Source organism: Eucyclogobius newberryi, unplaced genomic scaffold (genome assembly GCF_026437365.1).
Source record: "Eucyclogobius newberryi isolate DKJ021-1_F unplaced genomic scaffold, fEucNew1.0.hap1 SCAF_23, whole genome shotgun sequence".
Lineage (NCBI taxonomy): Eukaryota > Metazoa > Chordata > Actinopteri > Gobiiformes > Gobiidae > Eucyclogobius > Eucyclogobius newberryi.
The window spans coordinates 180001-195000 of NW_027315868.1; the positions used below are offsets into that span (position 1 = coordinate 180001).

The following is a 15000-nucleotide window of genomic DNA, read 5'->3' on the forward strand; positions in this document are numbered from 1 at the left end:
ATACTACTGTGTTTTAGATTGTGGCCAACTGAGTGTGTGTTAATTGTAAATAACAGTGGTCCAAGGACAGAGCCTTGAGGAACTCCTTTATCAATATAAGAACATTCAGCAGAAACAGCTTGAGCTCTGTTAGTGAGGAAATCTGAAAACCACTTTTTAGGCTCGAAAGCGCCCAGATGATCCAAGAGATTCTAGTGATCTTCTGAGTCAATGGCGTGTGTCAGATGGTATTCTTCTTGGTGTGTCACATGGTGTTCTTCTTGATGTGTCACATGGTGTTCTTCCTGGTGTGTCACATGGTGTTCTACGTGTGTCAGATGGTGTTCTTCCTAGTGTTTCAGATGGTGTGTCAGATGGTGTTCTTGGTGTGTCATGGTGTTCTTGGTGTGTCAGATGGTGTTCTTCCTGATGTGTCAGATGATGTTCTTCCTGGTGTGTCAGATGATGTTCTTCCTGGTGTGTCAGATGGTGTTCTTCTTGGTGTGTCACGTGTTCTTGTTGTGTCACATGGTGTTCTTGGTGAGTCAGATGGTGTGCTTCCTGGTGTGTCACATGGTGTTCTTGGTGAGTCAGATGGTGTGCTTCCTGGTGTGTCACATGGTGTTCTTGGTGAGTCAGATGGTGTGCTTCCTGGTGTGTCACATGGTGTTCTTCCTGGTGTGTCACATGGTGTTCTTCCTGGTGTTTCAGGCGCCTGGAGGACGGCGCTGAACGGCTGGAGCGTCAGAGTATGTCACGTCCTCAGAACCATCATGAGCTGCAGCTTCAGCTCATGATGGTTCTCAAACTGCCGTTCTCTTGCAGCCGCCGGAGACCAACGTTTGGAGCTCGTCTTCTTCTGCTCCGTCTGAGAACCTGCTCCAGACTTCAGACTGGTCAGACTCTCACCTCCAGCTCTCTCACCGGGATTGTTCTGTGTTTATGCTGTTCTCTTCTCTCTCCTCATCAGTCTGGACCCTGACCCTTCCTCCACCTCCACCTCCACCTCCACCTCCTCCTCTCAGAGTTTAGTCGTCACAAACTCGCTCCACCAGAACTTCCCGCGTCTGGGCCAGAACCACCAGAACCTCCAGAACCACCAAACTGAGCCTCAAACTGACCACACCCAGGTCCAGCCCCTCACTCACCCTGGAAGAACCAGCTACGCACACGCTGCTCTGGTAAGGACTAAACCGTGACTAAACCGTGACTAAACCGGGTCTAAACCGGGTCTAAACCGGGTCTAAAGTCTTCTCGTTCCTCTCTCAGTCGTCGGTCTTGGGCTCTGGCTTTGGAGACCTGCTCGGATCTAAAAGACTCCAGTCCAGTGCTGGAGCTCAGATCCTGGAGCAGCTCAAAGGTCCAGGCCTGGGTCAGCTCCCCTCGGCCCCGATGCTGGCCACCGGCCCCGGTCAGATGAGGGGCTCCAGCGGGCCTCAGACCCAGGGAGAAGGCTCTTCTCTGCCCCCCTCGTCCTGGGACATGAAGTCAAACTGCAGCGTCCTCTCGTCACCTTTCAACCGTGAGTTTCAAAATGCAAAATCTGTCTGTGTTTCTACTCCGCCTCCTGAGACTCTGCTCCGCCTCCTGAGACTCTGCTCCGCCTCCTGAGACTCTGCTCCGCCTCCTGAGACTCTGCTCCGCCTCCTGAGACTCTGCTCCGCCTACTGAGACTCTGACGTCACAAACTGAAATCATCTTTCCTTCATAAATCTGACACTTTTTACTCCTGAAGTCGATCTGAGCAAGTCACAAAAAGATGTTTAGTCATTCCAGTGTGTGTGAGGGGTGTGACTAAAGCTGGTGTGTGTGAGGGGCGTGGCTAAAACTGGTGTGTGTGAGGGGCGTGGCTAAAACTGGTGTGTGTGAGGGGTATGGCTAAAGCTGGTGTGTGTGAGGGGTGTGGCTAAAGCTGGTGTGTGTGAGGGGCGTGGCTAAAGCTGGTGTATGTGAGGGGTATGGCTAAAGCTGGTGTGTGTGAGGGGCGTGGCTAAAGCTGGTGTGTGTGAGGGGTGTGGCTAAAGCTGGTGTGTGTGAGGGGTGTGGCTAAAGCTGGTGTGTGTGAGGGGTGTGGCTAAAGCTGGTGTGTGTGAGGGGCGTGGCTAAAACTGGTGTGTGTGAGGGGCGTGGCTAAAGCTGGTGTATGTGAGGGGTGTGGCTAAAGCTGGTGTATGTGAGGGGTGTGGCTAAAGCTGGTGTGTGTGAGGGGCGTGGCTAAAGCTGGTGTGTGTGAGGGGCGTGGCTAAAGCTGGTGTATGTGAGGGGTGTGGCTAAAGCTGGTGTATGTGAGGGGTGTGGCTAAAGCTGGTGTGTGTGAGGGGCGTGGCTAAAACTGGTGTGTGAGGGGTGTGGCTAAAGCTGGTGTGTGTGAGGGGTGTGGCTAAAGCTGGTGTGTGTGAGGGGTGTGGCTAAAACTGGTGTGTGTGAGGGGCGTGGCTAAAGCTGGTGTGTGTGAGGGGCGTGGCTAAAGCTGGTGTGTGTGAGGGGCGTGGCTAAAGCTGGTGTGTGTGAGGGGCGTGACTAAAGCTGGTGTGTGTGAGGGGCGTGGCTAAAACTGGTGTGTGTGAGGGGCGTGGCTAAAGCTGGTGTGTGTGAGGGGCATGGCTAAAGCTGGTGTGTTTGAGGGGCGTGGCTAAAGCTGGTGTGTGAGGGGTGTGGCTAAAGCTGGTGTGTGTGAGGGGCGTGGCTAAAGCTGGTGTGTGTGAGGGGCGTGGCTAAAGCTGGTGTGTGTGAGGGGCGTGGCTAAAGCTGGTGTGTGTGAGGGGCGTGGCTAAAGCTAGTGTGTGTGAGGGGCGTGGCTAAAGCTAGTGTGTGTGAGGGGCGTGGCTAAAGCTAGTGTGTGTGAGGGGCGTGGCTAAAGCTGGTGTGTGTGAGGGGCGTGGCTAAAGCTAGTGTGTGTGTGTGAGGGGCGTGGCTAAAGCTAGTGTGTGTGTGTGAGGGGTGTGGCTAAAGCTAGTGTGTGTGTGTGAGGGGTGTGGCTAAAGCTAGTGTGTGTGTGTGAGGGGTGTGGCTAAAGCTAGTGTGTGTGTGTGTGAGGGGTGTGGCTAAAGCTAGTGTGTGTGTGTGAGGGGTGTGGCTAAAGCTAGTGTGTGTGTGTGAGGGGTGTGGCTAAAGCTAGTGTGTGTGTGTGAGGGGTGTGGCTAAAGCTAGTGTGTGTGTGTGAGGGGTGTGGCTAAAGCTAGTGTGTGTGTGTGTGAGGGGTGTGGCTAAAGCTAGTGTGTGTGTGTGTGAGGGGTGTGGCTAAAGCTAGTGTGTGTGTGTGAGGGGTGTGGCTAAAGCTAGTGTGTGTGTGAGGGGTGTGGCTAAAGCTAGTGTGTGTGTGTGTGAGGGGTGTGGCTAAAGCTAGCGTGAACAGGAACAGTTTTGCCTCATTTCTTTGACTTCTCATTTGAAAGGTTTGTCCTCTCAAGGTGAGTTTGTGCCTCCTGCGCCCTCTGCTGGCCTGTGTGGGCGGGTGCCTGCGCCCTCTGCTGGCCTGTGTGGGCGGGTGCAGACACAGAACACAGCGCCACCTGCAGGACCCGACGCTCAGGGCACCGCACCTCAAAACAGGACACAGCTCCGAGCTCTGAAGCGACGCACGCCACCCAAAGTAAGAGCTCCGGATCAGCCCTTTAAAGGTCCCATAACATGCAAAATGGACTTTTCAGAGCTTTTAACCTTCTTACATTGTTATTTGTGCTTCATTTATGTCCAGAGTTTTTTTTTTGATTGAGTCCCGCAGTGTTTAGCTTTAGTACAGACTATCTCCTTTCCTCCAATCTCCAATCACCCCTCACCCTCCCCTTCCCCCCTCTCCACCCGCCTCCCCCTCCCGCCTGCCGCCTCCAGCCCCCCTCCCCCCGGCTCCGCGCTGCTCGTGTCTCCCTACAAGCCCGGAGTTTTCCTGCTTCGATTTACGAGGAAACACGGCTCAAAGAGGCCCAAAACTTCATTAATGACATCGCACTCTTTACTATTATCACAATGGTGAAGGTTTATGTGGCAGTTGATGCAGCAACCGGGACAATAAACGGAGAGAAGTTCTGTCCGATACCGAAAAAACAGGAAATAAGAGCGCGATGGACATAAGACTGGCGCGGAGCTGCGCATCGCGGAGCTAACAGCTGTGGGGGACACACTACGTCATGGGTTGGGCGGGGCACACACGCTCTGAGACTACGTCACGGGTTGGGCGGGGCACACACGCGCTCTGAGACTACGTCACGGGTGGGCGGGGCACACACGCGCTCTGAGACTACGTCACGGGTGGGCGGGGCACACACACGCTCTGAGACTACGTCACGGGTGGGCGGGGCACACACACGCTCTGAGACTACGTCACGGGTTGGGCGGGGCACACACACGCTCTGAGACTACGTCACGGGTGGGCGGGGCACACACGCGCTCTGAGACTACGTCACGGGTGGGCGGGGCACACACGCGCTCTGAGACTACGTCACGGGTTGGGCGGGGGAGCCAGGTCGCTCTTCACAAGGGTGGGGGCGAATATCAAACCAAGCCGTTTGCATTTCCGGGTTGGTGAGGGGGTCCAAGGTCTGGGTGATATTTCTGAACTATTATGTTAAGGGTGTTGCACAACCCTTATTATTATCAATTATACACTTAGGATAGATTACGAAACGTGAAAAAAAGCATGTTATGGCACCTTTAAGGATCCACATTTTTTCCTGTGCTTTTCCCGTGTGTCTGTTAAACCCGGGTCTCGTCTTCAGATCCCGTCGTCGGCCGTGGAAATGCCGGCTTCTTCTGACATTCTGGGCTTAAACCTTCAGTTCGGAGCTTTGGACTTTGGTTCGGAGTCGGTTGTTTCTGATCTGGGGTCAGTGAGCTCAGGGTCCTCGTCTGTCCACTCCACGGCGCCCCCTGCTGTCCACTCCACGGCGCCCCCTGCTGTCCACTCCACGGCGCCCCCTGCTGTTTACTCCACGGCGCCCCCTGCTGTCCACTCCACGGCGCCCCCTGCTGTCCACTCCACGGCGCCCCCTGCTGTCCACTCCACGGCGCCCCCTGCTGTTTACTCCACGGCGCCCCCTGCTGTCCACTCCACGGCGCCCCCTGCTGTCCACTCCACAGCGCCCCCTGCTGTCCACTCCACGGCGCCCCCTGCTGTCCACTCCACGGCGCCCCCTGCTGTCCACTCCACGGCGCCCCCTGCTGTCCACTCCACGGCGCCCCCTGCTAACCACTCCACGGCGCCCCCTGCTGTGTACTCCACTCGCCCACCTGCAAACCCCGCCCCCTCTCCTCTCAACCTCCTCCCCTCCTTCTCAGTGGGAGGCGGCTTTAGCTTCACGCAGGCGGAGCCCTCTGTGTCGCTGGAGGTGAGGATCAGCACTAATATTTAACACTTTTTGGAATCTTGAATGAACTCTGATGTTCTGTGGTTCCTCTTCAGAACGGACGCCCCTCCGCAGCTCTGGACCGTAAGCTCCTCCCACCTTCTCCGTTTGAACGCGTGAACTCCGCCTTCACTCCTGTTTGTGTTTCAGCCTCGTCTTCATCGTCGTCTCAAAAACCAGAGTCTCTGTCTCTGAGCGTCTTCTCGCCGTCTGTGTGCCACACCCCAGCTCCGCCCACCTCCAGGTAAACGCCCCGCCTCCAGGTAAATGCCACGCCTCCAGGTAAACGCCACGCCTCCAGGTAAACACCATGCCTCCAGGTAAACGCCACGCCTCCAGGTAAACACCACGCCTCCAGGTAAACGCCACGCCTCCAGGTAAACACCACGCCTCCAGGTAAACGCCACGCCTCCAGGTAAACACCACGCCTCCAGGTAAACGCCACGCCTCCAGGTAAACACCACGCCTCCAGGTAAACGCCACGCCTCCAGGTAAACACCACGCCTCCAGGTAAACGCCACACCCTCAGCTAAACGCTACGCCTCCAGTTAAACGCTCCGCCTCCAGGTAAATGCTCCGCCTTCAGGTAAACTCTCCGCCTCCAGGTAAAAACCCCGCCTCCAGATAAACGCCCCGCCTCCAGGCAGGTAAACTCTCTGCCTCCAGATAAACGCCCCGCCTCCAGGCAGGTAAACTCTCTGCCTCCAGGTAAACGCTCCACCTCCAGGTAAACGCCCCGCCTCCAGGTAAACGCCTCGCCTCCAGGTAAACGCCCCGCCTCCAGGTAAACGCTCCACCCCGGCTCCGCCCACCTCCAGGTAAACTCTTTGGGTCAGTTTGGGGGCGTTTCCCCTGATGCCATGTTTGAGTCACATGACGTATTTCATATGTTCGGAGACGGTAAAACGCAGTGTATTTTATGTTTGTAGTACCATTTCACACCAGCAGGAGGACCTTCTCGTCTTAAACATGTCCTCTGTCTCCTCAGTCTCTCGTCTGCGCTCGGATCCAGCTCACACGCAGTAAGTTTCCCGCACGCCTCTCGTATCATATTGACTTTCTATACTCTTGGCCTCGCGCCCGTGCCTAATCACACTCCGAGCGGCGTATCACGCCGTATTATACCTGGTATTTGGCCACACAAAATACAGGAAGACGGCCCTCTATCTAAAAGCCTGCTTCAGCCATTGCACATGATCTAGTTTTTATTGCTCTTTATGAATGGTTAGCACTAGATCATATAGGGAATCGGACCCTAACCCAAAGTTACTAAATCCAAGATGGCGGCGATCAAGACCGGTCCCGCTGTTACAGCTCAGGGAATAATGTTCTCTTGGGTCTGGGTTAACCCTAAACCTGTAGTAGTTAAAGGCGCAATGGACGATTTTTCGGCGATTTGAGAACACATGCAGAAGTGCACATGCCACTCCCCCGTGCACATGCCACTCCCCCGTGCTCATGCCACTCCCCCGTGCTCATGCCACTCCCCCGTGCTCATGCCACTCCCCCGTGCACATGCCACTCCCCCGTGCTCATGCCACTCCCCCGTGCACATGCCACTCCCCCGTGCTCATGCCACTCCCCCGTGCTCATGCCACTCCCCCGTGCACATGCCACTCCCCCGTGCTCATGCCACTCCCCCGTGCACATGCCACTCCCCCGTGCACATGCCACTCCCCCGTGCTCATGCCACTCCCCCTTGCACATGCCACTCCCCCGTGCACATGCCACTCCCCCGTGCTCATGCCACTCCCCCGTGCTCATGCCACTCCCCCGTGCTCATGCCACTCCCCCGTGCACATGCCACTCCCCCGTGCTCATGCCACTCCCCCGTGCTCATGCCACTCCCCCGTGCACATGCCACTCCCCCGTGCACATGCCACTCCCCCGTGCTCATGCCACTCCCCCGTGCACATGCCACTCCCGCGTGCACATGCCACTCCCCCGTGCTCATGCCACTCCCCCGTGCACATGCCACTCCCCCGTGCACATGCCACTCCCCCGTGCTCATGCCACTCCCCCGTGCACATGCCACTCCCCCGTGCACATGCCACTCCCCCGTGTGGACTGATACAACACACACGTGCGTTTGTTTATCAGCGCGACGGATCTCTCGTCTCCCGTAGATTTCCCTCTCTTCAGAGTCAGCTCGAACTGTCTTTCTCCGTGTTAATTTTGTCCCGTACACTGAGGGAAACTATATTATGATAGATCAATGCGCTTAGACACGCGGAACCGTGCTGCTCTCGGGGGACGAGCCGCACGCGGCTGCAGGTGAGCGGTAGGTGCGTTTTATGATTGATAAGTGGCAGGACTAATTGGCCGTCCACGCCACGAGGAAATAAGACTCAGATTTGGTCCAAAAAAATCGTCCATTCAACCTTTAAGAGACGAGGGGAAAAATGTAAATGTTTGCTCACCTGTTCATCTGATCCAGCCATTATAACTGAGGAAAGTTAGGTTTACTTCGTCTGGTTAAAACTAGTTTATGCCGTGGCTCTGTATCAGTGTAGCTAACATCCCAAAACAAACCAGACTGCATTCTATACATTTAAACCTCAAATTATATTTGGCTCCGTGTGGGAGTCAAACCCATGATTTCCTGCAGCCCAAGCCGTGTCTCTAACGGCAAGTGATTTGGGCCGCCATATTGGACTCCGGGATTCCATCCAGATTCGTCTATGAGCTAGTGCTAACCCTTTATGTATGTGTTTGGATCACTCTGAACAGTTAGCAGCCGCAGCTAGCATGCTCACAGCTAGCATGCTCACAGTTAGCATGCTCACAGCTAGCATGCTCACAGTTAGCATGCTCACATGTGTCTCTGCAGTTCACCAGTGCAGACAGCGGCAGTTTGAGCTCTGTAGCGCCCTCCTCTGGCTCCTTCGCCTCAGCTCAGCCTCTGTCCTCGTGCCTGCACTGCTCCGCTCTCAGCAGTAGCACCCTGAGCACCCCGCCCTGCCCCGCCCACAGCTCGTCGACCTCCGGACTCCTCCCCCTCGGCTCGAGCCCCGCCCTCCAGGCCCACGCCAGCAGCTCCGCCTCAACGCTGCACCAGAACAGCAGCTCTCTGGGGCCGATCGCCAACGGAGCCGCCGCCCTCAGGACGCTGCTCTCCGCCCACACAGGTGAGTCATGGATCTCCATTAGCTCCGCCTTCAAAATGTTGTTGTAACGGATGACAAACTCTCCAAACATACAAATATTTCAGTCAAATATTTTAAATGCAACTGACGTGACCTGAACTGAGTGACAGGGTCTGAGTGACAGGGTCTGAGTGACAGGGTCTGAGTGACAGGGTCTGAGTGACAGAGTCTGGACAAGGTCTGAACTGAGTGACAGCTGCGGTTCGTTTCAGGCAAAGCTCCGACCCTGCCTCCAGGGGGCGCTCCTCTGCTGCAGAACCAGTATGTGATGGGTCCAGGAATGCTGCCGGCGTATCCTGTGAGTACCACCAACTGTTCGGGCGCAGTTGGGTGGGACCGGGGCGGGGCCTGGCCCAGGACCGGGGCGGGGCAGGGGCGGGGCAGGACCAGGGTGTGTAAAGGGACCAATCAGAGCAGGAGAAGTCTTCAGGCTTTAGTCTTGATAAACTTTTCTGTCCCTCAGCAGATGTTTGGCTACGAAGACGTCCAGATGCTTCAGTCCAGACTCCCCATGGTACGTCCTCCTCTGCACCAATAACACACGTGCCCCTCCCCCTCCTGTACCTGCCCCTCCCCCTCCTGTACCTGCCCCTCCCCTCCTGTACCTGCCCCTCCCCCTTTCGTACCTGCTCCTCCCCTCCTGTACCTGCCCCTCCTGTACCTGCCCCTCCCCCTCCCGTACCTGCCCCTCCTGTACCCGCCCCTCCCCCTCCTGTACCTGCCCCTCCCCCTCCTGTACCTGCCCCTCCCCCTCCTGTACCTGCCCCTCCCCCTCCCGTACCTGCCCCTCCTGTACCTGCCCCTCCCCCTCCTGTACCTGCCCCTCCCCCTCCCATACCTGCCCCTCCCCCTCCTGTACCTGCCCCTCCCCCTCCTGTACCTGCCCCTCCCCCTCCTGTACCTGCCCCTCCCCCTCCCGTACCTGCCCCTCCTGTACCTGCCCCTCCCCCTCCTGTACCTGCCCCTCCCCCTCCCGTACCTGCCCCTCCCCCTCCTGTACCTGCCCCTCCCCCTCCTGTACCTGCCCCTCCCCCTCCTGTACCTGCCCCTCCCCCTCCTGTACCTGCCTCTCCCCCTCCTGTACCTGCCTCTCCCCCTCCTGTACCCGCCCCTCCCCCTCCTGTACCCGCCCCTCCCCCTCCTGTACCCGCCCCTCCCCCTCCTGTACCTGCCCCTCCCCCTCCCGTTCCTGCCCCTCCCCCTCCTGTACTTGCCCCTCCCCCTCCTGTACCTGCCCCTCCTGTACCTGCCCCTCCCCTTCCTGTACCTGCCCCTCCCCCTCCTGTACCTCCTGTACCTGCCCCTCCCCCTCCTGTACCTGCCTCTCCCCCTCCTGTACCTGCCCCTCCCCCTCCTGTACCTGCCTCTCCCCCTCCTGTACCCGCCCCTCCCCCTCCTGTACCTGCCTCTCCCCCTCCTGTACCTGCCTCTCCCCCTCCTGTACCTGCCCCTCCTGTACCTGCCTCTCCCCCTCCTGTACCTGCCCCTCCCCCTCCTGTACCTGCCTCTCCCCCTCCTGTACCTGCCCCTCCCCCTCCTGTACCTGCCCCTCCCCCTCCTGTACCTGCCTCTCCCCCTCCTGTACCTGCCTCTCCCTGCCTCTCCCCCTCCTGTACCTGCCTCTCCCCCTCCTGTGACCCTGATCTTTGGTGGTTTCTTCTCACAGCAGCATATGTCTGATGTCTGTCTTCTCTTCAGCCTTCGTTGCAGGATTATTACGGACTGTCGTTTCCAAACGCAGCTCTGAGAGACGGACTGAGCAGCCACGCCTCGTACTCCGGTGAAACGTCTCCCTTGACGACCTGCTGAATGATGAGAGTGTGACAGAAGTGATAACGGCTAAACGTTTGTTTCAGGTGAGGTGAGTAAGTTTAGCCGGAGCGACTCCTCTTCTCTGGCGCCACCTACCAGTGTGCCAGCGGCAGCACAGCCTCAGAGCCAGAGCACTTCACAGGGAGCACCTCAGGGAGCCCCCCATGGAGCACCTCAGGGAGCCCCGCAGCAGCCCTTCCTCCCTGCAGGCTACAGTTACTCTGGCCTGCCCTATTTCCCCCAGGTTCCTCCCAACGCCGCCTTCCAGTACCCGTCTGCTGTGTTCGTGCCTCCAGGGGGCGCTAAGCAGAACCTGGGGCTGGGAGTGGGTGCTCTGAGTGCTCCCTCTAACACCTTTCCACCCCTGAGCCAGCAGCAGCAGAGCGCCTACCAGCACCACTTCAGCTCCGGTCAGTGCGTCCCATTGACCTAAACATGCTCAGAGTCTTCCAGAAGGTTCTGAGCAGGTGCTCAAGGAACTGTGTCTTTAGTATCTGTTTCCCAGAGGTTCCTCACACGGCTTCAGCCCCGTCACCCCCGTCACCTCCATCACCCCATCAACCCCGTCACCTCCATCACCCCCGTCACCTCCAACCCCGTCACCTCCGTCACCGCCCTCACCTCCATCACCCCCGTCACCTCCATCACCCCCGTCACCTCCATCAACTCCGTCACCCCCGTCACCTCCATCAACCCCGTCACCCCCATCAACCCCGTCACCTCCATCACCGCGGTCACCATCATCCCCGTCACCTCCATCACCCCCGTCACCTCCATCACCCCGTCACCTCCATCACCCCGTCACTTCCGTCACCCCCGTCACCTCCATCACCCCGTCACCTCCATCACCCCGTCACCTCCATCACCCCCTTCACCCCATCACCTCTGTCACCCCTATCACCCCTGTCACCTCCATCACCCCTGTCACCTCCATCACCCCCGTCACCTCCATCACCTCCATCACCCCTGTCACCTCCATCACCCCCGTCACCTCCATCACCCCCGTCACCTCCATCACCCACGTCACCTCCATCAGCCCCGTCACCTCCATCACTCACGTCACCTCCATCACCCCCGTCACCTCCATCACCCCCATCACCCCCGTCACCTCCATCACCCCTGTCACCTCCATCACCCCCGTCACCTCCATCACCCCCGTCACCTCCATCACCCACGTCACCTCCGTCACCCCCGTCACCTCCATCACCCCCGTCACCTCCATCACTCACGTCACCTCCATCACCCCCGTCACCTCCATCACCCCCATCACCCCCGTCACCTCCATCACCCCTGTCACCTCCATCACCCCCGTCACCTCCATCACCACCCCTGTCACCTCCATCACCCCCGTCACCTCCATCACCCCCGTCACCTCCATCACCCCCGTCACCTCCATCACCCCCGTCACCTCCATCACCCCCATCATCACCTCCATCACCCCCATCATCACCTCCATCACCCCTGTCACCTCCATCACCCCCGTCACCTCCATCACCCCCGTCACCTCCATCACCCACGTCACCTCCATCACCCACGTCACCTCCATCAGCCCCGTCACCTCCATCACTCACGTCACCTCCATCACCCCCGTCACCTCCATCACCCCCGTCACCTCCATCACCACCCCTGTCACCTCCATCACCCCCGTCACCTCCATCACCCCCGTCACCTCCATCACCCCCGTCACCTCCATCACCCACGTCACCTCCATCACCCCCGTCACCTCCATCACTCACGTCACCTCCATCACCCCCATCACCCACGTCACCTCCACCACCCCGTCACCTCCATCACCCACGTCACCTCCATCACCCACGTCACCTCCATCACCCCCGTCACCTCCATCACCCCCGTCACCTCCATCACCCCCATCATCGTCACCTCCATCACCTCCATCACCCCCGTCACCTCCATCACCCCCGTCACCTCCATCACCCCCGTCACCTCCATCACCCCCATCATCGTCACCTCCATCACCTCCATCACCCCCGTCACCTCCATCACCCCCGTCACCTCCATCACCCCCATCATCACCTCCATCACCCCTGTCACCTCCATCACCCACGTCACCTCCATCACCCACGTCACCTCCATCAGCCCCGTCACCTCCATCACTCACGTCACCTCCATCACCCCCGTCACCTCCATCACCCCCGTCACCTCCATCACCCCTGTCACCTCCATCACCCCCATCACCCCCGTCACCTCCATCACCCACGTCACCTCCATCACCCACGTCACCTCCATCACCCCCGTCACCTCCATCACTCACGTCACCTCCATCACCCCCGTCACCTCCATCACCCCCATCACCCCCGTCACCTCCATCACCCCTGTCACCTCCATCACCCCTGTCACCTCCATCACCCCCATCATCACCCCTGTCACCTCCATCACCCCCGTCACCTCCATCACCCCCGTCACCTCCATCACCCACGTCACCTCCATCACCCACGTCACCTCCATCACCCCCGTCACCTCCATCACCTCCATCACCCCCGTCACCTCCATCACCCCCGTCACCTCCATCACCCCCATCATCGTCACCTCCATCACCTCCATCACCCCCGTCACCTCCATCACCCCCGTCACCTCCATCACCCCCGTCACCTCCATCACCCACGTCACCTCCATCACCCACGTCACCTCCATCAGCCCCGTCACCTCCATCACTCACGTCACCTCCATCACCCCCGTCACCTCCATCACCCCCGTCACCTCCATCACCCCTGTCACCTCCATCACCCCCATCACCCCCGTCACCTCCATCACCCACGTCACCTCCATCACCCACGTCACCTCCATCACCCCCGTCACCTCCATCACTCACGTCACCTCCATCACCCCCGTCACCTCCATCACCCCCATCACCCCCATCACCCCTGTCACCTCCATCACCCCTGTCACCTCCATCACCCCCGTCACCCCCATCATCACCCCTGTCACCTCCATCACCCACGTCACCTCCATCACCCACGTCACCTCCATCACCCCCGTCACCTCCATCACTCACGTCACCTCCATCACCCCCATCACCCACGTCACCTTCACCACCCCGTCACCTCCATCACCCACGTCACCTCCATCACCCACGTCACCTCCATCACCCCCGTCACCTCCATCACCCCCGTCACCTCCATCACCCCCATCATCGTCACCTCCATCACCCCCGTCACCTCCATCACCCCCGTCACCTCCATCACCCCCATCATCATCACCTCCATCACCTTTGGTCATGAGCTTTAATGATCCATGGCACAAGCGCTCGAGTTTCCCCTCGGGGGCGTGTCCCTTAGAGATAGGGGGAGGTGCTCAGAGTAGAGCCGCTGCTCCCTCTAAAGCTTCTGCTCCTCTTTGTGTTCCAGGTTATGAGGAGCTGAGCGCGGCGCCCTCTGCAGGCGACTATGGGAAAGGCTACGGCTCTCAGACTCAGAAGTCCTCTGGACCCAAAGGTCAGGCTCCGCCCCACGACCAGCTCTAATGCCCCGCCTCAAACTCGACCTAATCCCGCCTCTTTTTCAGGCCTGTCCTGTAATAACGGAGCGGCCGACATCAGCGTCTACAACAAGCCTCAGGTCCAACACGCTTAGACGTGCTTATACAGGCTTATACACGCTTATACACGCTTATACAGGCTTATACACGCCTATACACGCTTATACACGCTTATACAGGCTTATACAGGCTTATACAGGCCTATACACGCTTATACACGCTTATACAGGCCTATACACGCTTATACACGCTTAGACGTGCTTATACAGGCTTATACAGGCTTATACAGGCTTATACACGCTTATACACGCTTATACAGGCTTATACAGGCTTATACACGCTTATACACGCCTATACACGCTTATACACGCTTATACAGGCTTATACAGGCTTATACACGCTTATACAGGCTTATACAGGCTTATACAGGCTTATACACGCTTATACAGGCTTATACAGGCTTATACAGGCCTATACACGCTTATACACGCTTAGACGTGCTTATACAGGCTTATACAGGCTTATACACGCTTATACACGCTTATACACGCTTATACAGGCTTATACAGGCCTATACACGCTTATACACGCTTATACACGCTTATACAGGCTTATACACGCTTATACACGCTTATACAGGCTTATACACGCTTATACACGCTTATACACGCTTATACACGCTTATACAGGCTTATACAGGCTTATACAGACTTATACACGCTTATACAGACTTATACAGGCTTATACACGCTTATACACGCTTATACAGGCTTATACACGCTTATACAGGCTTATACAGACTTATACAGGCTTATACACGCTTATACAGGCTTATACAGGCTTATACACGCTTATACAGGCTTATACAGGCTTATACAAGCTTATACACGCTTATACAGGCTTATACAGACTTATACAAGCTTATACACGCTTATACAGGCTTATACACGCTTATACAGGCTTATACAGGCTTATACAGGCCTATACACGCTTATACACGCTTAGACGTGCTTATACAGGCTTATACAGGCTTATACAGGCTTATACACGCCTATACACGCTTATACACGCTTATACAGGCTTATACAGGCTTATACACGCCTATACACGCTTATACAGGCTTATACAGGCTTATACAGGCCTATACAGGCTTATACACGCTTAGACGTGCTTATACAGGCTTATACAGGCTTATACAGGCTTATACACGCTTATACACGCTTATA

At 57.3% G+C, this 15000-nt stretch overlaps 1 protein-coding gene across 3 annotated transcripts in view; it reads left to right on the top strand.

Moving 5' to 3' along the window:
• Nucleotides 1-15000, top strand: part of LOC140372455 (ubiquitin-associated protein 2-like) — a 31909-nt gene that overhangs the window by 8174 nt on the left and 8735 nt on the right. The window contains exons 8-23 of one of the 3 annotated variants that reach the window (XM_072459553.1): nucleotides 691-728; nucleotides 805-875; nucleotides 950-1160; nucleotides 1249-1501; nucleotides 3375-3571; nucleotides 4695-5303; nucleotides 5378-5405; nucleotides 5472-5565; nucleotides 6310-6343; nucleotides 8152-8449; nucleotides 8680-8765; nucleotides 8931-8981; nucleotides 10166-10247; nucleotides 10324-10689; nucleotides 13645-13731; nucleotides 13802-13854. In XM_072459553.1, coding sequence (XP_072315654.1) covers nucleotides 691-728; nucleotides 805-875; nucleotides 950-1160; nucleotides 1249-1501; nucleotides 3375-3571; nucleotides 4695-5303; nucleotides 5378-5405; nucleotides 5472-5565; nucleotides 6310-6343; nucleotides 8152-8449; nucleotides 8680-8765; nucleotides 8931-8981; nucleotides 10166-10247; nucleotides 10324-10689; nucleotides 13645-13731; nucleotides 13802-13854 — 2558 coding nt within the window. The remainder of the gene's footprint in view (nucleotides 1-690; nucleotides 729-804; nucleotides 876-949; nucleotides 1161-1248; nucleotides 1502-3374; nucleotides 3572-4694; nucleotides 5304-5377; nucleotides 5406-5471; nucleotides 5566-6309; nucleotides 6344-8151; nucleotides 8450-8679; nucleotides 8766-8930; nucleotides 8982-10165; nucleotides 10248-10323; nucleotides 10690-13644; nucleotides 13732-13801; nucleotides 13855-15000) is intronic. The other 2 variants (XM_072459554.1, XM_072459555.1) reach the window with 2 other exon arrangements.